The sequence below is a fragment of the Chiloscyllium plagiosum genome, unplaced genomic scaffold, assembly GCF_037043375.1.
Source record: "Chiloscyllium plagiosum isolate Xiang-an unplaced genomic scaffold, Cpla_swu_hap1 HiC_scaffold_10, whole genome shotgun sequence".
NCBI lineage: Eukaryota > Metazoa > Chordata > Chondrichthyes > Orectolobiformes > Hemiscylliidae > Chiloscyllium > Chiloscyllium plagiosum.
The window spans coordinates 7,953,255-7,977,942 of record NW_028270148.1 but is presented as its reverse complement, the minus strand read 5'-3'; the positions used below and the strand labels follow the sequence as shown (position 1 = coordinate 7,977,942).

Sequence of the window (24,688 nt, the reverse complement as noted above, 5' to 3'; positions counted from 1 at the left end):
GACCAATGCAACCTTAGTATCAAAAATAATCCCAAAACTATTTGCAAAAATAACCCTGAGCTTCCTGTTGCTTGCCACTCGAGCACACCACCATGTTCCCTGGCCAACATCTCTGTCTCAGACTTGCTGCAGTGCTCCAGCAAAGGTTGGAAGAACAGACTCTTATTTCCCAGTTAGGGCACTGTAGCCTTCAGGACTCGATAACGAGTTCAGTAGTTTTCAAGCCTGAACATCTTCTCCCAACCCCACATACCAGCCAAGTCATTACTTGGGTTGCTACCACAACGAAGCTATCATTAGATACTAATGGTACCCATTTTTAGCTATTCATCCTCCCAGGCTGAGCATTATACATTCTTTCTGCTCAACTGCTGTTCTCTCGCTCTGGGCTCCATCTCCACCTCCTGGGAATGCAGGGTTTGAGTTACAAGGAGTACTGGATAGGCTGGGACTTTTTTCATTGGAGACTAGGAGATTGAGGGGTGACCTTATTGAAGGTTATAAAATCACGAGGGACTTAGATAAGGTGAATAGCGTGAGTCTTTTCCTCAGAATGAGTGAGTTAAAAACTAAGGGGCATATTTTTAAGGTGAGGGAAGAAAGATTTAAAAGTGACCCGAGGGGCAACTTTTTCCACAGAGAGTGGGTCATATGTGGAATGAACTGCCAGAGGAAATGGTAGATGCAGATACAGTTACAGTATTTAGAAGACATTTGAACAGGTACATGAAATAGGAAAGGTTTGGAGGGATACAGGCCAAATGCAGGCAAGTGGGGCTACTTTACTTTGAGAAACTTGGTCAGTATGAATGTGTTGGACCGAAGGGTCTGCTTTCGTGCTGTATGACTCTATGACTCCTCCCCCCACCTCATCTTCAGCATCTATACCAGCCTTTTCCTCACTACAATCTGTTTTGACGAAGGGTCACTGGAAGCAAAATATTAACGGTGATCAGTCTCCACAGATGCTGCCAAACCAACTGAGCATCTTCAGCAATTTCTTTTTGTTGTTATCTTAGTATCTGTCAGAAATGGAATCTGGTACTTTCTGGTTTGAACTGCTGCAGTACCCTAATGGAGCCATAGGAAGCGCTCTTTCACTCCTAGCTTGTTTAGATCCTCAAAAATAACTTGCATTTATAAGTGCCTTTAACATAGGACTGCATCCTAAAACAACTCATCAGTGTTACTATGGAAAGACTGATGGGAGCCAAACAAAAATATGAAGCCGGATCAAAGAGAAAGGTTTTAAGGAACACCGTAAAAGACGGAAAGGGAGGTTATGATGTTTAGGAAGGGTAATTCAGAGCTTCTGGGCCCAGGTAGCTGAAGGTACAATTGCCAATGGTGCAGCAATTAAAACTGGGGTGCAAATAGAGGTTAGAATTGGAGGAATGCAGAGATTGCAGAAGTTCATGAAGGAGATTACAGAGACAGGGAGGGGATGAGTCAACAAGGATCGGAACTTTAAAAATGAGGCGTTCCCAGATCAGGAACTAATATAAGTCAGTGACACAGGCAATGATAACTGGACACAGGCAGCAGGAATTCCGAGCACAGGTTTCTGGAGGTGGTCAATTAGAGATCAGGCACCAGATCACAAGAATAGTCAACACTGGCAAATATTTATTTATACGTTCATGAGTTGATTACAATGCTGGATTTATTGCCCATCCCTTATGCTCATTTAGCTGATGGTAATGAAATGCCTCCTTGAACCACTGAAGTCCATATGGGGAATATACACCCGTAGTGCTGTTAGGTGGGAAGTTCCAGACTTGAATATGGAAAGCTGTCGATTACAGCATCCAAATACTCCCGTCCTGAAGTGACAAAGAAATGGCTGAGGGAAAAGTTAGTGGAACTCTGTACACACCTAGATCGAACTGTGAGGGGTACCTTTTCATTGAGAGTTTAAAAATTGCCTGTTCTGACACCTCACTGATGTCTTTGCTCATTTTGCTGGCTCGATGTACTCTGTTCCAGGAACTCGAGAAGGGATTCACTGTCTGCCAGACTCTTCAGATCTTCAACCATCTCATCCAAGAGCTCCTCACCCATCATGAAAGTCCTCAAGTCATGAAATGACTTGCCAGTCCGATGATCGGTAATCCTATCTTGAGGGAAATTGTACGTCCGGATTTTTTCCGACCTTCCCTTGGTCCCAACCTGGAGAAAGAATTGGAGAAGTTGGCAGATCACTCGTAACTTAAGACAGGCTGAACTTATGCCATTTGCCTGGGGAGCCTAGAATAAAGGAGCCCCAAGTTTTAATGTGCAGCTAAGCCATTCAGGAAGGATCTCAAGAGTGCTTCTTCCTCGCACACAGCTCAGTGGAAATCTGGAACTCTCTCCCTACATGACGCTACTGAGGTTCTGGGTCAATCGAACATTTCACAATTAAGTGACAGATTTTGTTAACAGAGAGATCAGGGAATACAAAACTAAGACGGATAGTTGATGTTAAGATGCAGAATGGCTATGATTTAATTGAATGGAGGCGAAACAGACTGGAGGCACTGAATGGCCTCATTCTATTTCAAAATGTACCAACACAAACATCTCATCGCAAACTAACTGAGGGTACTCAGTAGGCTTTAGAACCTTACTCCAGTGTTGAACACACATAGGGGCAAATGCCATTCAGCCCCTTCAACCTATGCTGCCATTCAATCAGATCATGATTGAGTTCCACTTTACTCAGATCTCTTGATACTCCAACCTAATCAATATCCTCACAACCTTTTCTGCTCAACTGAAAACAGTCCTGGTATCTCAGGGCTCCAGACAGAACTGTAATCTCACATCCCAGATAACTCCTGGGAGTGCCTGATTACATTAATACTATTTCTACAATAGGGTAAGTAAAACTGCAAATTGTCTATGTTAGTTTTTATTTGGAAATCTTACTTAAATTCCACAGCATCACTATAAAAGGCTCTTTGATAAGGGATTTAAAGATATTTATACTTTAACAAGATTATCAGCTGTGGTTCGTCTCTAAGTCACAAGGTTAGGAATTCCCAATTCAGGACTTGAGCACAGACACCCACACTGGAACACTGAGTGAGGGCTGCACTGTCTAATACATCATCTTTCATAAGACCATAAAATAAAAGAGCAGATGGAGGCCATCCAGCCCATTGAGTCGGTTCTGCCATTCAATAAAATCACGGCTAATCTCTTTATCCTCAATTCCATTTTTCTTCCTTATCCCAATAACCCTCAGTTCCCTGTTTGGAAGAAGACTCACTCAACCCAGAATGTTAACTCTGATTTATCTCCACAGATGCTGCCAGACCTGCTGCATTTTTAAAGCAATTTCTGTGACTGTTTCTGATTTACAGCACCCACAGTTCTTTCAGATTTTCCTCAATTCCGTTCCTAATTAAAAATCTGTCTGTCTCAGCTTTAAGTAGCCTTAGCCTCAACATGTCCCAGCCTCAACAGCTCTCTGTAGTAAAGAATTCCACAGATTCAATACCCCTTGACAGAATAAATTTACCTTCATCACCGTCTTAAATATTAGTTACAGAGGTCAACAGAACAGAAAAAGGCCTGGACGTCCTCCAATGCTGTATATTTCTCCTCAGATAAGGGACCCAAAACTGTTCATCGTATTTCAGGTATGATCTGGCTAAAGCCTTGTGTAGTTATAACAAACCTCCTTATTTTTATGATCCATTTCCTTTGAAATAAAGTTCAACATTCCATTTGTTTTATAATGACCCACTGAGTTTAATACTAGCCTTTTGATGGTTCTTGGACGAGAACTCACAAATCCCTCTGCTCCACAGCTTTCTGCGGCCTTTCTCCTTGCAAATAATATGTTAAAGGGAGGACCATAGAATCCCCGAGGGTTGAAGTAGATCATTCAGCCGATCGAGTCCGCACCGACCTTTCAAAGAGCATCCCATCCAGATCTATACTCCTATCCCATCCCTGTAACTCTGCATTTCCCATGGCCAATCCACATATCCTGCACAACTTTGGACTGTGGCAGGAAACCAGAGCACCTGGAGGAAACCCACACAGAGGTGGAGACAATGTGCAAACTCCACATAGACATTTGCTCAAGGCTGGAATTGAACCCAGGCACTGAGAGACAGCAATGCTAACCACTGAACCAATGTACTCAATCTGCCCCTCCCTACTAGTGTCATTGAGTCAAAGAGCTAAACAGCCTGGAAAGATACCAACTCGTCCATGCCGACCAGATATCCTAAATTAATCTAGTCCCATTTCTCTCTAAATGCTTCCTATTCATTTATCCATCTGGATGCCCTTTAAATGGTGATTGTACCAGCCTCCACCACTTCCTCTGGCAACTCATTCCATATGCACACGACCCTCTGCATGAAAAGGTTACCCCTTAGGTCCCTTTTTAAAGCTTTCTCCTCTTGCCTTAAACCTATGCTCTCAAGTTTTGGATTCGGCTACCCTGGGGAAAAGACCTTGGCAATTCACCCTATCTATGTCCCTCATGATTTTATAGCCATTTGGATACAGAGCTGGCTCAAAAGGTAGAAGATAGAGGGCAGAGGTGGAGGGTTGTGTTTCAGACTAGATGCCTGTGACCAGTGAAGTGCCACAAGGTTCGGTGCTGGGTCCACTGCTTTTTGTCTTTTATATAAATGATTTGGATGTGAGCATTAGAGGTATAGTTAGTAAGTTTACAGATGATACCAAAACTGTGAGGTGCTGCATTTTGGGAAAGCAAATCTTAGCAGGACTTGTACACCTAATGGTAAGGTACTTAGGAGTGTTGCTGAACAAAGAGACCTTGGAGTGCAGGTTCATAGCTCCTTGAAAAAAGCGTCAACAGATAGATAGGATAGTGAAGGCGGTGTTCGGTATGCTTTCCTTTATTGGTCAGAGTATTGAGTACAGGAGTTGGAAGGACATGTTGCGGCTGTACAGGACATTGGTTGGGCCACAGTTGGAATATTGAGAGCAATTCTGGTGTCCTTGTTATTAGAAGGGATGTTATGAAACTTGAAAGGGTTCAGAAAAGATTTACAAGGATGCTGTCAGGGTTGGAGGATTTGATCTATAGGGAGAGGTTGAATAGGCTGGGTCTGTTTTCCCTCGAGTGTCGGAGGCTGAGGGGTGACCTTATAGAGGTTTATAAAATCATGAGGGGCATGGATAGGGTAAATGGATAGGGTTCCTTTCCCTGGGGTAGGGGAGTCCAGAACTAGAGAACATAGGTTTAGAGTGAGAGGGGAAAGATGTAAAAGAGAACTAAGGGGCAACTTTTTCACACAGTGGGTGGTATGTGTATGGAACGTACTGCCAGAGGAAGTGGTGGAGGCTGGTACAATTGCAACATTTAAGAGGCATCTGGCTGGGTATATGAATACGAAGGGTTTGGAGGGATATGGGCCGGGTGCTGGCAGGCGGGACTAGATTGGTTTGGGATATCTGATCGGCATGGACGGGTTGGACTGAAGGGTCTGTTTCCGTGCTGTACATCTCTCTGACTCTATAAGGTCTCCCTTCAGCCTCCGACGCTCAAGGGAAAGTAGCCCCAGTCTATTCAGCATTTTGGATATAACCTTTCTTCAGGATTGGTCCAGTCCTGAAAAAGGATTATACCCAAAACATTGACTTTTTCAACTCCTAATGCTGCCTGGCTTGATGTGTTCTTCCAGCCTCCTGTTTGTATACTTTGGATTTCAGCATTTGCAGGTTTTTTCTGTCTCCAGCTTATTCAGCCTCTCCCTACAGCTCATACCCTAAAACCCGACAACATCTTTGTAAACCTTTTCTGAACTCTCAAGTTTCACAACACCCTTCCTATAGGAGGGAGACGAGAATTGAACACAGTATTCCAAAAGTGGCCTAACCAATGTCCTGTACAGCCGCAACATGACCTTCCAATTCCTGTACTCAACACTGTGACCAATAAAGGCAAGCATACCAAATGCCTTCTTCACTATCCTATCTACTTGCGACTCCACCTTCAAGAAACTATGAACGTGCCGTCTATGGTCTCTTTGTTCAGCAACAGTCCCCAGAACCTTACCAGCATGGGAATGACTCTACAGTTTTAGTTTGAATAAGGAAGGTGACATCAGTACTTTGCCAATAGTTATCTCTCAGTCAACATCACTAATTCAGTAGGACTGACAGCAAACACAGTCTTAATGTTTCAAGTCAATGACCTTTCAATGGAATTGGAAGGCTTCAGGGATGAATAGTCTAAGGAAATTCAGAGCCAGAAGAGCAAACACAACAGATCAGTTTGCCATAATGCTGGTTAAATGACAAAAGAAGGTGATAATGAGAAAGCCATTAATGCCACAAAACAAAGAAATAAATTAGATTAGATTCCCTACAGCGTGGAAACAGGCCCTTCGGCCCAACCAGTTCACACCGACCCTCCGAAGAGTAACCCACCCAGACCCATTTCCCTCTGACTAGTACACCTAACACTATGGGCAATTTAGCATGGCCAGTTCACCTTGCCTACACATCTTTGGACTGTGGGGGGAAAACCGGAGCACCCAGAGGAAACCCACACAGACACAGGGAGAATGTGCAAACTCCACACAGACAGTCACCTGAGGCTGGAATTGAACCTGGGACCCTGGTGCTGTGAGGCAGCAGTGCTAACCACTGAGCCACTGTGCTGCCCCAAATTGTTAAAGAAACATAGCAGGTCTGGCAGCATCAATGGAAAGAGAAACAGAATTAATATCTCGAGTCCAGTGCGACTCTTTTTCAGAACTGGTTGTGTAGTCATAGGAATATGGGTCTTAGGAGTAGGAGCAAGCTATACAGTAAGAAAAACAGTAATTGCTGGAAAAACTCAAAACTTGTTCTGATTTCCAGCATCTGCAGGTTATTCAATCCTTTGAGTCTGCTCTGTCATTTAATAATACCATGGTGATCAGACTGTGTTCTTTAACCCAACTTTCCTGTCTGCCCTATAACACTTAACACTCTTGCCTATCAAGGGTCTCTCCCAACTCAACCTTGAATGAATTCAATGACCAGCCTCCACTACTTGCTGAGGGAGAGGATTCCACAGATGACTAACCCTCTGAGAAAGAACTGGGAAGTTTGTCATCAGACTGTTAATCCAGAGACCCAGGTAATGGTCTAGGGACCTGTGTTTGAATCCCACCATGGCAGATGGTGGAATTTGAATTCAATATAAATTTGTAATTATGAGTTCAAATGATGACCAGGCATCCAGTAAAAACCCACCTGGCTCACTAATGTCTTTCAGGGAAGGAAACTGCCATCCTTACCTGGTCCGGCCTACATATGACTCCAGACTCGCAGCAATGTGAATTAGTTCTGAGGAAGGGTTAACTCGGATTTCTCTCCACAGGGGCTGTCAGATGTACTGAGCTTTTCCAACAACTTCTGTTTCTCGCAGAAATGTGGTTGACTTTTAATTGTGGTCTAGCCAGTGATGCCTTCGTTCCATGAAATAATTTTTTAAAAAAGTTCAGAGAAGGTTCACTCGGCTGATATCAGGTATAAAAGGGACTGTCTTACAAAGAGAGCTTGAGTAGATCAGGCCTGCACTCATCGAAGTATAGAAGAATGAGAGGCAGCCTTATTAATACATACACAATTACGAGGGGACTTTGCAGGGCAGATGTGGAAAGGCTGTATCCATAAAACATAGGAGCAGAAATCAGGCCATTCACCCCATTGAGCCTGCTCTGCCATTCAATCATGGCTGATAAGTTTCTCAACCCCATTTTCCCGCTTTCTCCCCGTAACCCTTGATCCCCTTTACAATCAAGAACCTGTCTATCTCCATCTTAAATATACTCAATGACCTGGCCTCCACAGCCTTCTGTGTCAGTGAATTCCATAGATTCACCACTCTCTGGCTGAAGAAGTTTCTCCTTATCTCTGTTCTAAATGGTCTTCCCTTTATTCGACAGCTGTGCCCTTGGGTCCCAGTCTCTTCTACCAACAGAAACATCTTCCCAACATCCACTCTGTCCAGGCCATTCAGTATTCTGTAAGTTTCAATTAGATCCCCCTTCATCCTTCTGAACTCCATTGAGTACAGACTCAGAGTCCTCAAACGTTCCTCATATATTAAGCTGTTCACTCCTGGGCCCATTCTTATGGATCTCCTCTGAACAAGCTCCAGGGCCAGTACATCCTTCCAGTGATATGGGACCCAAAACTGCACACAATACTCCAAATGTGGCCAGACTAGAGCCTTATAGAGCCTCAGAAGCACATCCCTGCTTTTAGTTTCAAGTCCTCTTGAAATAAATGCCATCATTGCATTGGCCTTCCTAACTACTGACTCATGGGTGGCACGATGGCTCAGTGGTTAGCACTGCTGCCTCACAGCGCCAGGGACCCGGTTTCGATTCCCACTTTGGGCGACTGTCTGTGTGGAGTTTGCACATTCTCCCCGGGTATGCGTGGGTTTCATCCGGTTTCCTCCCACGATCCAAAAATATGCAGGTAGGTGAATTGGCCATACTAAATTTCCCATAATGTTAGTTGCATTAGTCAGGGGTAAAGATGGTAGGGAAATGGGTCTGGGTGGGTTACTCTCGGAGGGTTGGTGGGCCGAAGGGTCTGTTTCCACACTGAAGGGAATCTAATCTAAACCACCTACGAGTTTACCTTGAGAGAAACCTGGACTTGAACTCCCAAGTCTCTTTGCACTTCTGAATTTTCTCCCCATTTAGAAAATAGTCTATGCCTCTATTCTTCTGACCAAAGTGCGTGACCTCACACTTTCCCACATTGTACGCCATCTGTCGCTTCTTTGCCCACTTTCCCAACCCGTGCAAATCCTTCTGCAGCCTCCCCACCTCCTCAATACTACCTGTAGAGGTACAGGTAGTATTCTTTGTATCGTCTGCAAACTTAGTAAGAATGGCCTCAGTTCCTTCATCTACATCGTTAATGTATAAAGTGAAACATTATGGTCCCAACACTGAGCCTTGCGGAACACCACTTGTCACCAGCTGTACACGAGGCAAAAACACTGGACAGGGAGCCAAATGAACAGGGGAATATCCCAGTGGAGTGATTCCTGTATGAAGCCAGGATCGGACCTCCCTGTGATTCCTCCCAAAGTCAAATAGCCCAACAGTCACCCTGGCACTCTTTGAGCTGACTGCTGTGGAAATGGAACTAGTTGTATGAGTCTGGAGACTCAGCAGGAGCATGGGGAAAACCAAGAGGAGTTGAAAGCAAGGCCACAGAGGTACCTGAATCTTTCGAGCATAATGTCTCTTGTTAGTTTGCTCCTCCAGCTTCATGCTGTATAGTTTCGCTCGCAGCATCTGCATCGCCTTTTCTCGATTTTTCAGCTGGGACCTTTCCTGCTGGCACTCAGCTGCCACACCTGCCAAGGGGCAGAATGAACCAGTATCAGAACAAATGCAACTGCATTTCAGGATCCCAAAGTAGCCAATTAAATACATTTAATTAATATAATTATCATCATAATGCAGGAAGCATGACAGACAAATAATACTAGAAATTGTTCCAATGAATCCCCATCAATGTTCCCAACTCAGTGACCGTACTCACTGAGGATACGTAATGCTCCTCCTTCACCAACTAACTGAGAAAAGGATGCAATTATTACTTTTTCATCTCAGCATCACAGTCAGAATTCTCCAGTAACTGCAAATGAAACCCACGGTATTACAGATGTACACTTGGGTGAGAGCAAGGGACTGCTGTTACCTGTTGGGATGTGCAGGATGCGAACCGCACTGTCTGTCGTGTTCACATGCTGACCACCAGCTCCACTTGCCCGTTTTGTCTCTATCCGCAGATCCTTGGGGTTGATGGTCATGTCAATCTGATAACAAGATTATTGATTAATCAGATGTGTGAAGACATGGATCATACCCATTATTCTATCCAATTACTACATGTCCAGCAAATATCCACAGTCTGTCTAATTCCAGCCTCTTACACAACTCCAACATCCTCAAGCCCTTCATTGGAGGCTTTGTCCTCAGATATCCAAGCTCCAATAGATTCACCCCAACACTCTGTCCCTCTCTCTCTCTCCTCCTTTTAAACTGAAATCTCTCTCTTGGTAAGGTGATACAACTTGATGGCTAATTCCACATCAGAGAATATTAAGAGTCAAAGACATTGTGTGGGGATGAAGCCACGTATAGGAGACAATGGATAGTTACTACCAGTTCATGTTTTGTAAGACTTTTTCTGATACATCCAGACTTTTGTATAAACTGAAGCAGGTTAGATTTGCACTAGCTTAGTAAAATAACCATTGTAAACTGGAAAGCATATTCCAGATTTACACTGTGTTTTGGAGCACAGTATGGAGGGAACTTTAATCTGTACCTAACCCCACAATGTCCCTGTCTTGAGAATGTTTGATGAGGACAGTGTCAAAGGAGCTTTGTTCTGAATCTGACAGAGCTGTACCTGTCCTGGGAGAGTTTGGTGAGGACAGTCTTAAGGGAGCTCTACTCTGTATATAACCTCATACTATAACTGTCCTGTATGGGTTTAATAGGGGCAGTGTCAAGCAAGCTTGAAATACGAGGGGGAGAGGGAGAGGGAGAGAGAGAGAGAGAGAGAGATTGTAATCATGGATGTGCCTTCAGCTCCCTAAGTTTTACAACTCCTCCCCAAAAGCACTCCACCTCCCTCTTCTCCTTTAAGACAAACCTTTGGGCAGCTGTCAATTTAGTCAGGAATTGGTACAAATTGCTGAGAAGATTGTGAATACCTCAGTGGGCTGTGGTAGGATGGCGACGGTCATTGTGCTGGTGTGAGTCCTGCCTTGTTTTTCAGTTTTGGGAATCCGCTGGACTCTATGCACTCCCCCCTCGTACTTCATGTGTTTGTAAGTCTCCGGGCCACTCACACTAGCTGCAGCATGACGCAGACCCCCTGTGAAATAAAAGACCAACTTTTAATACTAGCTTACAGGAACAGTAAAACAATCAGATCATAACTGCATACCAAGGCCATTTAGAGTCATAGAGTTATACGGCATGGAAACAGACCCATAAGTCCAACTCATTCATGCCGATCAGATATCCTAACCTAATCTTGTCCGATTTGCCAGCACTTGACCCATATCCCTCTAAACTCTTTCTATTCATGTACCCATCCAGATGCCTTCTAAAACATTGTAATTGTCCTCACCTCCACCACTTCATCTGGAAGCTCATTCTATACACGCACCATCCTCTGTATGAAAATGTTGCCCCTTAAGTCTCTTTTAAATTTTCCCCCTCTCTCCCTAAACCTATGTCCTCTAGTTCTGGAGTCCCCCACTCCAGGGAAATGACCTTGTCTGTTTATCCTATCTATGCCCCTCACGATTACACCCATCAAGTCTGCTCTGCCATACATTTAGATTATCTGATAATCCCCAACTCCACTTTCCTATCTTATCCCCATAACCCTTGATTCCTTTACTGATTAAAAATATATCTCAGACCTGAGTATACTAAATGACCTTGCCAACTGGAGCCCTTTGCAGTATAGAAGTCCACAGATTCACTCTCCTCTGAGAGAAGAAATTCCTCCTCCTCTATGACTCTTGTCTTAAAGGAACACCTTTAAGGGGCGGCACGGTGGCACAGTGGTTAGCACTGCTGTCTCACAGCGCCAGAGATACGGGTTCAATTCCCGCCTCAGGCGACTGACTGTGTGGAGTTTGCACATTCTTCCCGTGTCTGCGTGGGTTTTCTCCGGGTGCTCCGGTTTCCTCCCACAGTCCAAAAAAAATGTGCAGGTAGGTGAATTGGCCATGCTAAATTGCCCATAGTGTTAGGTGCAGGGGTAAATGTAGGGGAATGGGTCTGGGTGTGTTGCGCTTCGGCGGGTCGGTGTGGACTTGTTGGGCCAAAGGGCCTGTTTCCACACTGTAAGTAATCTAATCTAACCTTTAGCACTAACTTACAGAAAGAGGACAGTCATAGAGATGTACAGCACGGAAACAGACCCTTCGGTCCAACCCGTCCATGCCAATCAGATATCCCAACCCAATCTAGTCCCACCTGCCAGCACCCAGCCCATAACCCTCCAAACCCTTCCTATTCATATACCCATCCAAATGCCTCTTAAATGTACCAGCCTCCACCACTTCCTCTGGCAGCTCATTCCATACCCAACTTGGAACTTGTTATTTTTGTCTACAAATCCCTCCATGGCCTATCCCTTCTCATTTTGCAACTTCCACCAGCCCTCAATCCTGCAAGATCACTGCACTCCCCCAATTCTGGCCTCTTGAGCATCCCCCAATTTTCATCACTCCCCCCTCATCTGTCTCACCCCATCTCTGGAACGCCCTCCCTAAATCGCTATTATTTCTCTCTGCTAGCAAATCCACCTCTGAGCTCAAATTTCTGGTCACCTAGTCTGATAGATCATTATGGGACTCAGTGACAAATCCTACTCCTGCATGATGCCTTCAGATAGAACATAGAACAGTACAGCACAGAACAGGCCCTTCAGCCCACGATGTTGTGCCGACCATTGATCCTCATGTATGCACACTCAAATTTCTGTGACCATATGCACGTCCAGCAGTCTCTTAAATGTCCCCAATGACCTTGCTTCCACAGCTGCTGCTGGCAACGCATTCCATGCTCTCACAACTCTCTGTGTAAAGAACCCGCCTCTGACATCCCCTCTATACTTTCCTCCAACCAGCTTAAAACTGTGACCCCTCGTGTTAGCCATTTCTGCCCTGGGAAATAGTCTCTGGCTATTGACTCTATCTATGCCTCTCATTATCTTATATACCTCGATTAGGTCCCCTCTCCTCCTCCTTTTCTCCAATGAAAAAAGTCCGAGCTCAGTCAATCTCTCTGCATAAGATAAGCCCTCCAGTCCAGGCAGCATCCTGGTAAACCTCCTCTGAATCCTCTCCAAAGCATCCACATCTTTCCTATAATAGGGTGACCAGAACTGGACGCAGTATTCCAAGTGTGGTCTAACCAAAGTTTTATGGAGCTGCAACAAGATCTCATGACTCTTAAACTCAATCCCCCTGTTAATGAAAGCCAAAACACCATATGCTTTCTTAACAACCCTGTCCACTTGGGTGGCCATTTTAAGTGATCTATGTACCTGCACACCAAGATCCCTCTGTTCCTCTACACTGCCAAGATCTTATATTACATTAAGGGCTACATATATGCAAGTATGAAAGCAAAAACCCACAAATGCAGAAAATCTGCATAAAAACAGAAAGTATTCGGAATACACAGCAGGTCTGGCAGCATCTATAGAGACAGGGTTAACATTTGAGGACTTTGCTTAAGTCTCAAGACTCAAAAGATTCACTCCATTTCTCTCTCCACAAATACTGCCAGACCTGTTTCCTCCAGCACCTTTTGTTTTTATGATATAAATTAAAATTCTTGTTCTTCTAACATATTCTTTGGCCATAATCAGAGTGATTAAAATGGAGAATTTGCAGCAAACCAAAATGAAGGAGGACAGGGATTTCAGAAAGCTCTACAGCTGAAGAGATCACGGAGTCAGGAAGTATCATATCTCTCTATCTCTGACATGTCTTTCAGTTCTAAAAGCTTCTGAGGTCTCTGTACTCCGTCAGCAAGGCCATGCAGAGAATGTAAGGCTCTGCTGTCTTTTAATACGTCCTGGATGTAAGCATTTCTGGTTACACCAGTACTTATTGCCCATCCTTAGTTACCCTCGGCAAGATGGTGTTGAGCCGCCTTCTTGAACTGTACGGAATACGAAACTACAGTGCACATACCAATATCGCTGTGGCAGTAATCCAGAACCTCAAACTGCCAGTTTTTGTAGGAGGCGTAATTCTGGTACATTTCGAACATCTCAGCGGTGAACAACATGGCCTCCTGTCCCCCGACTCCCGCAGTCACCTCCAGAATCAGATCATTATCGTCCGCTTCTTCAGTGGGGATCAGGAGTGAAATTATCTGAAACAAAAACGTTTTTTTTTTGGAGGGGGAGGGGGGATATGGAGCAGGGCAGAAGCGAAAGAAAGGCAAAGTTTCAACAAAGTGCGAAAACTTAATTGACTGGCTGCTGATGGCCAGGTCTGCAAGTCAAAACACTTTCCCCATTGTAACCTTTGGACCCAAATCCTTCTCTATCATTGTGAGGGTAAGGACTCTCTTTAGGGTCCTCCTCCCCTAAAGGACCCTAAACACAGTACCAACCTTATTCTTCTCTTACTCAGCATTTAAGCTTCACCATGCTGGCAGCATTTCTGGCACTGGGGCAGAAAACCACACAGAATGATCCCAAGCTATTCCTCGAGGGAGCAATGGTTGACAAGGACTCCCATGTTTGAAATAGTCTGTCCATAGTCTCACAACGAGACATCCTGCATTTCATTTACAGAATATGTGGACTGAATACCTGGAACACGCTCTTGTGTGACTGCACAGAGAGCAGTATTTTTCATGCCAGGGGGTCTGTGATCTGGTGCTAATTTCTGACACCAAACCTATCTCTTTCAACAAGATGTGAGTTTGTGAATTCCTTCTGCTCCACCACCAACACCATCCACTTCCAACTATATGACATAGCTCCACCTCCTCCCTCAGCTCAGCTCCATGGCACAAAACCTCCTCTTCTTTGAATCATCTGTTGCCTTTCCTGACTTATCCCGGGAATCTATGAGATGGAGAAGTGGCAGGTTTGACAAACTAAATGTTCTTTTCCCATTCCCTGATTCTCATTTTTCCACTAATCCGACACATTCCCGGTCAGATTATTACCTTGGACTTTAGAATCTGGATGGTTTCCAGACATGAACTCTCTTCATTTTCAGCAAGCCTCTTCAAATCGATATCTTCATCTGTAAGAAAGATTCTGCACATCATTTTCCTGTCTCAGACATCACTGAGCGTTAAAAAACATAGTGATAGTTCTTCAAACTTTGGGAGAAGATTTGTAGCTCGGGTGCTCGTTGTTGTGGTTCTGTTCGCCGAGCTGGGAATTTGTGTTGCAGACGTTTCGTCCCCTGTCTAGGTGACACCCTCAGTGCTTGGGACCCTCCTGTGAAACGCTTCTGTGTTATTGTGTTCTGTGGCAAACCACTATAAATGCCGGAGGAAACAACACAGAAGCGTTTCACAGGAGGCTCCCAAGCACTGAGGGTGTCACCTAGACAGGGGACGAAACGTCTGCAACACAAATTCCCAGCTCGGCGAACAGAATCACAACATAGTGATAGTTCAACAAGAGCTCACTGTGTTCGACCACATTGGACAGGGGCAACAGCTGTTTATGCAACATGAACTAAATGGGAGCAAGTGGATAGTTCACTAGGGCTGCACGAAAATGAGTCACGAGATTGGGAAAACTCAAGGTGGTTGTTCATGCAGAACCTCCATGCTTAACAATATCTAACTGTGTTTTAAACAACCTCACCAGCTATGTCACTCCCCATGCTATAAGATTTATCATGATGAGTGGTAATCTTGTCCCTGCATCAGTAGGTCATCAGTTTAATCCCATTTGAGAGACTTGAGTAAATACTTCAGGGCAACACTCCCAGTGCAGTAATGAGGTAGTGCCAATCTGTAGGAGATAGATGCCATGTCTTTGGTTGGGATATTATACCAAGACCTTTTCTACCCTCCCTGGTGAATATAAAGGCCCAACTGGTGCTATTCTTAGGAGCAGAGGAGTTTTTCATCCGCCCAGTGTCCTGCTGTCCAATATTTATTCCTCAATTGGCAACATAAAGGCAGGGGGAGAAAGTGGCATAGTGGTAATGAGTCCAGAGATCCAGACAAATGCCATGGGAAACTGGGTTGGAATCATAGCATGGCAGCTGGTGAGATTTGAATTTGATAAATCCAGAATTAATCGTTAGTCTAAGGACGACCATGCCACCATTGTCAACAGTTGCTTAAAAAAAATTCTCTGGCTCCCAATACCCTTTTGGAAGGAAATCTGTCATCCTGACCGGGTCTGGCCAACACATGACGCCAGACCCATAGCAATGTGGGTGACACTTAACTGTCCACTGAAATGATCCTACAAAGCCCTTCAAAGGCAACAAATGCTGGCCTTGCCAGTGACACACACATTTAATACAAGAATAAACAATTAGAATTGCTAATCATTATCATCTGGGGAAGTGATGGCCTAGTGGTGTTATCGCTAGTCTATTAATCCAGAAACTCAGCTCATATTCTGGGGTCCTGGATTTGAATTAAATAATAATCTGAAATTAAGTGTCTACTGATGACCATGAGACAATTGTCGATTGTCAGAAAAAAACCCGTCTGGTTCACTAATGTCCTTCAGGGAAGCAAATCCACCTTCCTTACCTGGTCTGGCCTACATGTGACTCCAGAACCACAGCAATGTGGCTGACTCTCAACTGCCCTTTGAATTGGCCTAACAAGCCACTCAGTTCAAAGGCAACTAGGGACAGAGAATAAATGTTGGCCAGCCAGGGGCACTCATGTCTCACACATGAATAAAAAGTTTCATTTTGCTGATTGCAGGAGCTTTCTCTGTACAAATTGGCTGATGTATTTCCAAACTTACAGCACTTTGAAACAGCTCGTTTGGCAATAAAATGTTTTTTGTAAACATGAAAGCAATTATATAAATACAAGCCTATCTTACACAAACTACGATCACAGAACACAGCAACCAGTCACAGATCTCTCCCTGGTGTTAGTCATAGAGTCATAGAGATGTACAGCATGGAAACAGACCCTTCGGTCTGACTTGTCCATGCCACCAGATATCCCAACCCAATCTAGTCCCACCTGCCAGCGCCCGACCCATATCCCACTAAACCCTTCCTATTCATATACCCATCTAGATGCCTTTTAAATGTTGTAATTGTACCAGCCTCCATCACTCCCTCTGGCAGCTCATTCCAGACATGTGCCACCCTCTGCATGAAAAGTTTGCCCCTCAGGTCTCTTTTATATCCTTCCCCTTCTCCCTAAATCTATGCCCTCTAGTTCTGGACTCCCCGACCCCAGGGACCTTGTCTATTTATTTTATCCATGCCCCTCATGATTTTATAAACCTCTATAAGGTCATCCCTCAGCCTCCGAAGTGCCAGGGAAAATAGCCCTAGCCTATTCAACCTCTCCCTACAACTCAAATCCTCCAAACCTGGCAATATCCTTGTAAATCTTTGCTGAACTCTTTCAAGTTTCACAACATCTTTCCGAAAGGAAGGAGACCAAAATTGCATGCAATATTCCAACAGTGGTCTAACCAATGTCCTGTACAGCCGCAACATGACCTCCCAACTCCTGTACTCAATACTCTGACTAATAAAGGAAAGCATACCAAACACCTTCTTCACTATCCTATCTACATGTGACTCTACTTTCAAGGAGCTATGAACCAGCACTCCAAGGTCTCTTTGTTCAGCAAAACTCCATAGGACCTTACCATTTAATGTATAAGTCCTGCTAAGATTTGCTTTCCCAAAATGCAGCACCTCACATTTATCTGAATTAAACTCCATCTGCCACTTTTCAGCCCATTGGCCCATCTGATCACGATCCTGCTCTAATCTGAGGTAACCCTCTTCGCTGTCCACTACACCTCCAATTTTGGCGTCATCTGTTAACTTACCAACTATACCTCTTATCCTCACATCCAAATCATTTATATAAATGATGAAAAGTAGTGGACCCAGTACTGATCCTTGTGGCACTCCGCTGGTCACAGGCCTCCAGTCTGAAAAACAACCTTCCACCACCACCCTCTGTCTTTTACATTTGAGCTAGTTCTGTATCCAAATGGCTAGTCCTGCCTGTATTCCGAGAAATCTAACCTTGCTAACCAGTCTCCCATAGGGAACTTTGTCGAATGCCATACTGAAGTCCATATTGATCAGGTCTACTGCTCTGCCCTCATCAATCCTCTTTGTCACTTCTTCAAAAAACTTAATCAAGTTTGTGAGACATAATTTCCCACGCATAAAGCCATGTTGACTATTCCTAATCAGTCCTTGCCTTTCTAAATACATGTACATCCTGTCCCTCAGGATTCCCTCCAATAACTTGCCCACCACCGATGTCAGGCTCACTGGTTTATAGTTCCCTGGCTTGTCCTTACCACTTTTCTTAAACAATGGTACCACGTTAGCCAACCGCCAGTCTTATGGCACCTCACCTGTGACTATCGATGATATAAATATGTCAGTAAGAGGCCTAGCAATCACTTCCCTAGCTTCCCACAGAGTTCTAGGGTACACTTGATCAGGTCCTGGGAATTTATCCACCTTTATCCGTTTCAAGACATCCTGCACTTTCTCTTCCATAATATGGACATTTTTCAAGAGGGCACCATCCATTTTCCTACATTCTACATCTTCTATGTCCTTTTCCACAGTAAATACTGATGCAAAATACTCTTTTAGTATCTCCCCCATCTCCTGCGGCTCCACACAAAGGCACCTTGCTGATCTGTGGGGGCCCTATTCTGTCCCTAGTTACCTTTTGTCCTTAACCCCTTGGATTCTCCTTAATTCTTTTTGCCAAAGCTATCTCATGTCCCCATTTTGCCCTCCTGATTTCTCTGTTAAGTATACTCCTACCGCCTTTATATTCTTCTAAGAATTCACTTGATCTACCCTGTCTATACCTTACATATGCTTCCTTCTTTTTCTTAACCAAAACTTCAATTTCTTTGGTCATCCAGCATTCCCTATATCTACCAGCCTTTCCTTTCACCGTAACAGGAATACACTTCCTCTGGACTCTCGTTATCTCATTTCTGAAGGCTTCCCATTTTCCAGCCGTCCCTTTACCTGAGAACATCTGCGCCCAATCAGCTTTTGAAAGTTCTTGCCTAATACTGTCAAAATTGTCTTGTTCCAATTTAGAAGTTCACCTTTTAGATCTGGTCTATCCTTTTCCATCACTACTTTAAATCTAATAGAATTATGATCACTGACCCCAAAGTGCTCCCCCACTGACACCTCAGTCACCTGCCTTGCCTTATTTGAGGAGAAAGTGAGGTCTGCAGATGCTGGAGATCAGAGCTGGAAATGTGTTGCTGGAAAAGCGCAGCAGGTCAGGCAGCATCCAGGGAACAGGAGAAGCCCTTTCCTGAAGAAGGGCTTATGCCCGAAACGTCGATTCTCCTGTTCCCTGGATGCTGCCTGACATGCTGCGCTTTTCCAGCAACACATTTCCAGCTGCCTTGCCTTATTTCCCAAGAGTAGGTCAATTTTTGCACCTTCTCTTGTAGGTACATCCAGAACCAGAAAATTTCCTTGCATGTTCTTAACAAATTCCTCTCCATCTAATCTCTTAACACTATAGCAGTCCTAGTCGATGTTTGGAAAGTTAAAATCCCCTACCATAAACACCCTGTTATTCTTACAGATAACAGAGATCTCCTTACAAATTTGTTTCTCAATTTCCCTCTGACTATTAGGGGGGGATACAATACAATCCCAATAAGGTGATCATCCCTTTCTTATTTCTCAGATCCACCCAAATAACTTTCTTGGATGTATCTCTGGGAATATCCTCCCTCAGCACAGCTATAATGCTATCCCTTATCAAAAACGCCACTCCCCCTCCTCTCTTGCCTCTCTTTCTGTCTTTCCTGTAGCATTTGTATCCTGGAACATTAAGCTGCCAGTCCTGTCCATCCCTGAGCCATGTTTCTGTAATTGCTATGATATCCCAGTCCAATGTTCCTAATCTTGCCCTGAGTTCATCTGCCTTCCCTTATAGGCCTCTTGCATTGAAATAAATGCAATTTAATTTATCAGTCAAACCTTATTCTCTGCTTTGTCCGTCCCTGCCCTGACTGTTTGACTTGCCTTTGTTCTCAACCGCACCAATCTCAGATTGAAATCTTTCCTCACTATCTCCCTGGGTTCCACCTTACTCGTTTAAATCCTCCTGATACTTGCAATCAGCTGGGAGACTCTGCTGGAGATATGGGGCAAGAGCAAAAATTGTTCCAGAAGCATTATACATAACTTCACAAGTAATACAATCCTGGAAACAAAGCGAATAAAGTCTCACCCACCTTTCAGCAGTGCCTCAATGTCCTGCAGCTCCTGCATTTTGAGCTTCAGTTGCTGAAGTTCCATTATCACCGGTGCCAACTCAGTCACTCTCCTCCTCAGCAGCTTTGTCCTTTCCCCCTCCACCTCTCTGGTAGGTGTCTGTGTGGAATTAAGCCTCTGCACAGACTCCGTGTACTCCTGTTCCAGCTTCCTCAAGTAGGCCTGCAGTGAGCTCTGTGCAAAAAGTGTTTCCACCATCTCCGTGCTAGCCACGTAGGTACGTACATGCTTTGGTGTGCCAGCAAGGAGGTTAGCAGAGGTAGACCAGCAAAATGCAGACCTGGCAACTTGCTGGAAACATTTCCTGAGGCACGGGAACCCGGGCTTCACAAGGCAGCTCAGTCTGAGAGTTTGCCTGCCATTGGCATTCAGAGCGATGGGCAAAGTCCGACTTACAAAAAGCATGTTCCATACGCAATGGCACAGCTGACAAACAATGGTCTTGTTCTATAATCTACCAGGAATATTCCAATCAAGAATAATCGTTTTGAGATTTAAAAGCTGCAAAACAAAAAGGGCACACAAACATGGTTAAATCACAAAAATAAATCTAATCCCTTTCACTCGCCTCTGCACTCCTGATATGGCACAAGAGACCTGTTCAATGGAAACATACTTGAAGAACATTGAACAACACAAACCAAAGGATGAGGCATTAAAATGAGATCACATCTGCTCTCTCAGGTAGAGGGAAAATAACCCACAGCATAACGGAGAAGAGCAAGGGAGTTTTTCCCTGGTGGAGTCAATCAACTACCTTCAGTGAAAGAGATGATCTGGGCATTTACCTAATTGCTGTTTTCAGGAGCTTACAATATACATTACACTGTAACTTAAAGCAGTGGTTATTCTTCAAACACTGTCTATGAAGTATTTGTGATTTCCTGAGGCTACAAATATTACAGCAACACAAGTCTTTATCTTCAAAGCAAAAGCCCACAAACAGTAATGAGGCAAATCACAATAACAAATCTTTTGATAGTAAAAGTAATAATAAATGTGGGCTCAAGTCTGAATGGGCAAACACCTGACTCATTAAAAATTATAAGACTGGCAATACTCAGTAGGTGAGGATGGGGTAGATAAAACAAACTTACCCTGGTGGCTCAGTGGGAAAATTTGTACCTAGGCTCTTGTGACATAGTGGTATTGTCATTAGTTCTGGTTCAAGTCTCATCTACCACAGCATTGAGTTCAATATGTCCAAGCAGTTGATTTTAAATAAATTATTTTAGTAGCTTTCATAACTATTAACGTCCTGCAATGCTTTACAGCCAATTAAGTATCACTGAGTTGAGATCTTGGGTTAGATGGTGGTTTTGTGGTAATGTCACTAGACTGGTAATCAAAACACCCAGCCTAATGTTTCAGGGACAGTGGTTCAAAACTTATACCAGCATTTGGTCAAAGCTAAATTTAATTAAAGAATCTAGATTAATAACCATGACAACTACAATGGATCGTCAATGCTCTTTACAGAAGGAAATTTGCCATCCTTACTTCGTTTGGCCTACATGTGACTCCTAATACACAGCATTGTGGTTGATTCTTAACTGCCCTTTGAAATAGCGAAACATACCATTTTGCTCAAAGGGTCTGACAGAATAGGTACATTGCTGAAATGATCAAGGACCCGAGGGCACAGATGTAAGGTAATCGGCAAAAGACTGCAGTCGCAACATGAGCTAAAGGTTTTTACTTTTACACAGCAAGGGGGTTAGTATCCTGGAATGCACCAACTGAAAGCATGGTGGAGGCAGGTTTGAACGGATGGATTCAAGAAGGAATTGGATCATTTCAAGTGAGTTCATCTCAGTGGCACAATGGCCTCTTTCTGGGCTGTTGTAAGGCAGGAAACGAGGTAGTCAATTTGTGCATAGAATAAGCACCCACCGATAGCAGCTCATCTGTCTTTGTGATGTTGAGGGATAAATATTCCCCAGGACACCAGGCAGAACTGCTTGGCTTTTTAAAATTCACCAACAATTCTTGGATAGCATGTTCTAAATACCAGCACAAATTTCATTTAAAAGGACAACAGCAGCAGATGTATGGGAACACCTTCTGCAAGTCTCCCTCCAAGCCACTCACCATCCTGACTTTATTTGATTGATTTATTTGTCACATGTATTTTGTTACAAAATACTTTGAAAATTGTACTATACTGTAGTGTTGACACTCTCCAGCACCATCTTAAAACACAGAAAAATAAATCTAAACATTGCAAAGGCAGTAAAATAAAGAAATAAAGTTCAACTTTACAGTCCTTCTTGTTACGTGCCCAGCCATGGGCCTGGCCTGGACAGGTGAAAGTGAGGACTGCAGATGCTGGAGATCAGAGTCAAGATTAGGGTGGTGTGCTGGGAAAACACATCTACTCCTTTTCCAGCACCACTCTAATCTTGACATAGTTTGGCCTCTCCAGGCCTGTCGTTGGGTCAAAATCCTGGAATTCCCTCCCTAAGGGGCATTGTCCACAGCACATGGACTGGAGCAATTCAAGAAAGCAGCTCACCACCACTTTCTCCAAGAGCAACTGGGCACAGGAAATAAATGCTGACTCATCCAGCAGTGCCCAGGTTTCACGAGTGAAAATAAAATGGTGCTGTAGTATCCTCCAATTCCACCACTCAAGTGGGCTCCAGTTTGGCACTACATCCAAAAAGCAGCACTCACTCAGGACTGCACAGGATCCTGGATTTGAACTTAGGGCCATCTGACTCCAGAGGGCAAACAATAACTACTCTGCGGGCCGGAGAAAAAAGTCTGCGCTGGGGAATACACAAATGCACATGGTCCACCTCCTTACACAATGGTAGGGCATGCAGTGTCCTGCATTGGAGTCACTAGCTCAATGCAGAGGTGCCCGGCCGCTCCCAGGCAGCACCTACCTCCTGGGCCGGCTGCTTCCTACTCAGGGTATAGACCACTTTCATAACCACGGTGCATGCTGGGCACTCCCGCCGCCATGCTCACAAACTATTTCCGGCTTCCAACAGGCTTAAACAAACCGGAATAATTGCTGCAGGTTATATTTTAATACCGGCCTGTACGAATTTGTTTACGATGACAGGCTTAGAAATCTATTATTTTATCACTTGTGATGTAATCTACCGAAGCAGGCGCGCGGAAGTCATTGAGTAATTAAAGATTTACCAAAGCCGGAAGTGCTTGATGAACTATCTATGGAGAAAGAAACAAAAGTCTTGGTTTCGAGTCCGTTATAATCTGATTCGGAAAAAAGATGCGTCTCCGAAGAAAATTAGTTCGATCTCGAAACTTTCACACTTGTCTCTCGCTGCACTGATGCTGCCAGACCTGCGGAGTTTCTCCAGCATTGTTTCTATTTGTATTTCAGATTTCCAGAAATCGCAGAATTTGGCTTTGATTTTATGATGGAGTCCTAATGTTTTATTAAAGATTGCTTAAGTCAGCTTTTACTGAGTGCCAGTGGGGAAATGTGACAACAAAGCAGCTGGAAATAAAAGCAGAAATATTGAAATTCTCAAAATAGTGTGGACTGGTAACTGCTGCCGCCATTGATTGGTTCATGAGACGTGACACAGAACACGCGACCCAATCGTCATCGGCACGTGACTTGTTTTCTGGCATTAATGCACATTGAGAAATGCTGGTTTCTTAGTTACCGTGTAAAACCTTGATGTTCTTTCTAACAGTGTGTGGCAATGCCTGCTATTAAAATTAAGAATCAGCACTGATCAAGAACAAATGCTGGAAAAAGCTTTTGAGTAGAGGTTGAATATCGAGAGTTCTGCTGTTTACTTTTTCAGTGAGCACTCAATGCAATTAACTGGACGGGTCTTCTACATAAGTCATTGGGATCGAAACGTTCAATCTGCTTTCTGTCTACGGATTTTGTCGGACTTCCGAATTCCTCCAGTAATTTCTGCATTTGTTTCTGATTCCAAGCATCCGCAGTTTTTTGTCTTTTTAAAAAGTCTATCAACTGATTTGTTCAAAGATAGTAAGCGACAAGCTATATATCAAAATATTAAGGAGAAGGGGGAAGATCTCTTAAATGGGACGGTCATTTAAAAAAAAAACATTGGCTAGAATTTAAGCGGGAGCCCCAGTACAAGAGACACGGAAGCACAGAAGTGCTGTCGCCTTGTTGAGGGGCAGAGCTGTTCTGGTGCTTTCGAAGAGTTCCTTTGAGAATAAACTTTGAACAATCTCTCAGTCTGTCCGCCAGGGTGGGGACGAGACCCGTTGTGGTGTTTGGGGAATTTGTGATTAATGAGTAGCGAGCCTCATCATTCAACTGTTCCAAGACTGGGATCCTTAAGTGAATTTGAAACCAATACATGCATCAGGTTGGATTTGAAAACGAATGCTTCTGCAGCTGAGGCAAGGGTTAATAAATGCAACTCGCCGGTCTGTGGCGCCATGCTTGTGAAGTTGCAGGGGCAGTTGAAATCAAAGCAGTTGGAACTAGGTACTCAGAACCAAAAGGATATTTGATGGATGCTTGAGAAAACTAAACTTTTAAGGGCTACAGATTCGGAAAGATAAATAGGTAGATTGATCTAGATTGAACAGTCCATTTTCCGTAGTTACACCGTTACCACTCCCAACCTCTTCCTCTGCTACATGGGTGTCACCTCGTGCTCCCGCGAGGAGATTGAGCAATTCATCAACTTCACCAAC

The 24,688-nt window shown here is 44.0% G+C and overlaps 1 protein-coding gene across 4 annotated transcripts; it reads right to left on the bottom strand.

The window, feature by feature from the left end:
- Window positions 1-1,606: 1,606 nt before the first annotated feature.
- Window positions 1,607-22,922, bottom strand: mtrf1l (mitochondrial translational release factor 1-like). 4 transcript variants are annotated; one of them, XM_043695310.2, is made up of 8 exons: window positions 22,830-22,922; window positions 19,981-20,521; window positions 14,721-14,800; window positions 13,730-13,913; window positions 10,718-10,881; window positions 9,694-9,811; window positions 9,210-9,346; window positions 1,607-2,169 (listed from the first exon to the last, which is right to left on the bottom strand). In XM_043695310.2, the coding sequence occupies exons 2-8, from the start codon at window positions 20,423-20,425 to the stop codon at window positions 1,939-1,941; spliced, it is 1,359 nt and encodes a 452-aa protein (XP_043551245.2). In that variant the 5' UTR covers window positions 20,426-20,521; window positions 22,830-22,922; the 3' UTR covers window positions 1,607-1,938. The 4 variants fall into 4 exon arrangements, with proteins under 4 accessions (XP_043551245.2, XP_043551243.2, XP_087847188.1 ...); XM_043695308.2 differs by lacking the exon at window positions 22,830-22,922 and adding an exon at window positions 22,536-22,776; XM_087991062.1 differs by lacking the exon at window positions 22,830-22,922 and adding an exon at window positions 22,697-22,755.
- Between the last annotated feature and the right edge of the window lie 1,766 nt (window positions 22,923-24,688).

Coding starts and splice junctions, on each gene's coding strand:
- mtrf1l (XM_043695310.2), bottom strand. CDS start 20,425: ATGCTTTTTGTAAGTCGGACTTTGCCCATCGCTCTGAATGCCAATGGC. Junction 13,914..14,720: donor TCCAGATTCTAAAGTCCAAG/GTAATAATCTGA, acceptor TTTTTGTTTCAG/ATAATTTCACTCCTGATCCC. Junction 2,170..9,209: donor ATTATGCTCGAAAGATTCAG/GTACCTCTGTGG, acceptor TTCTTTCTCCAG/GTTGGGACCAAGGGAAGGTC.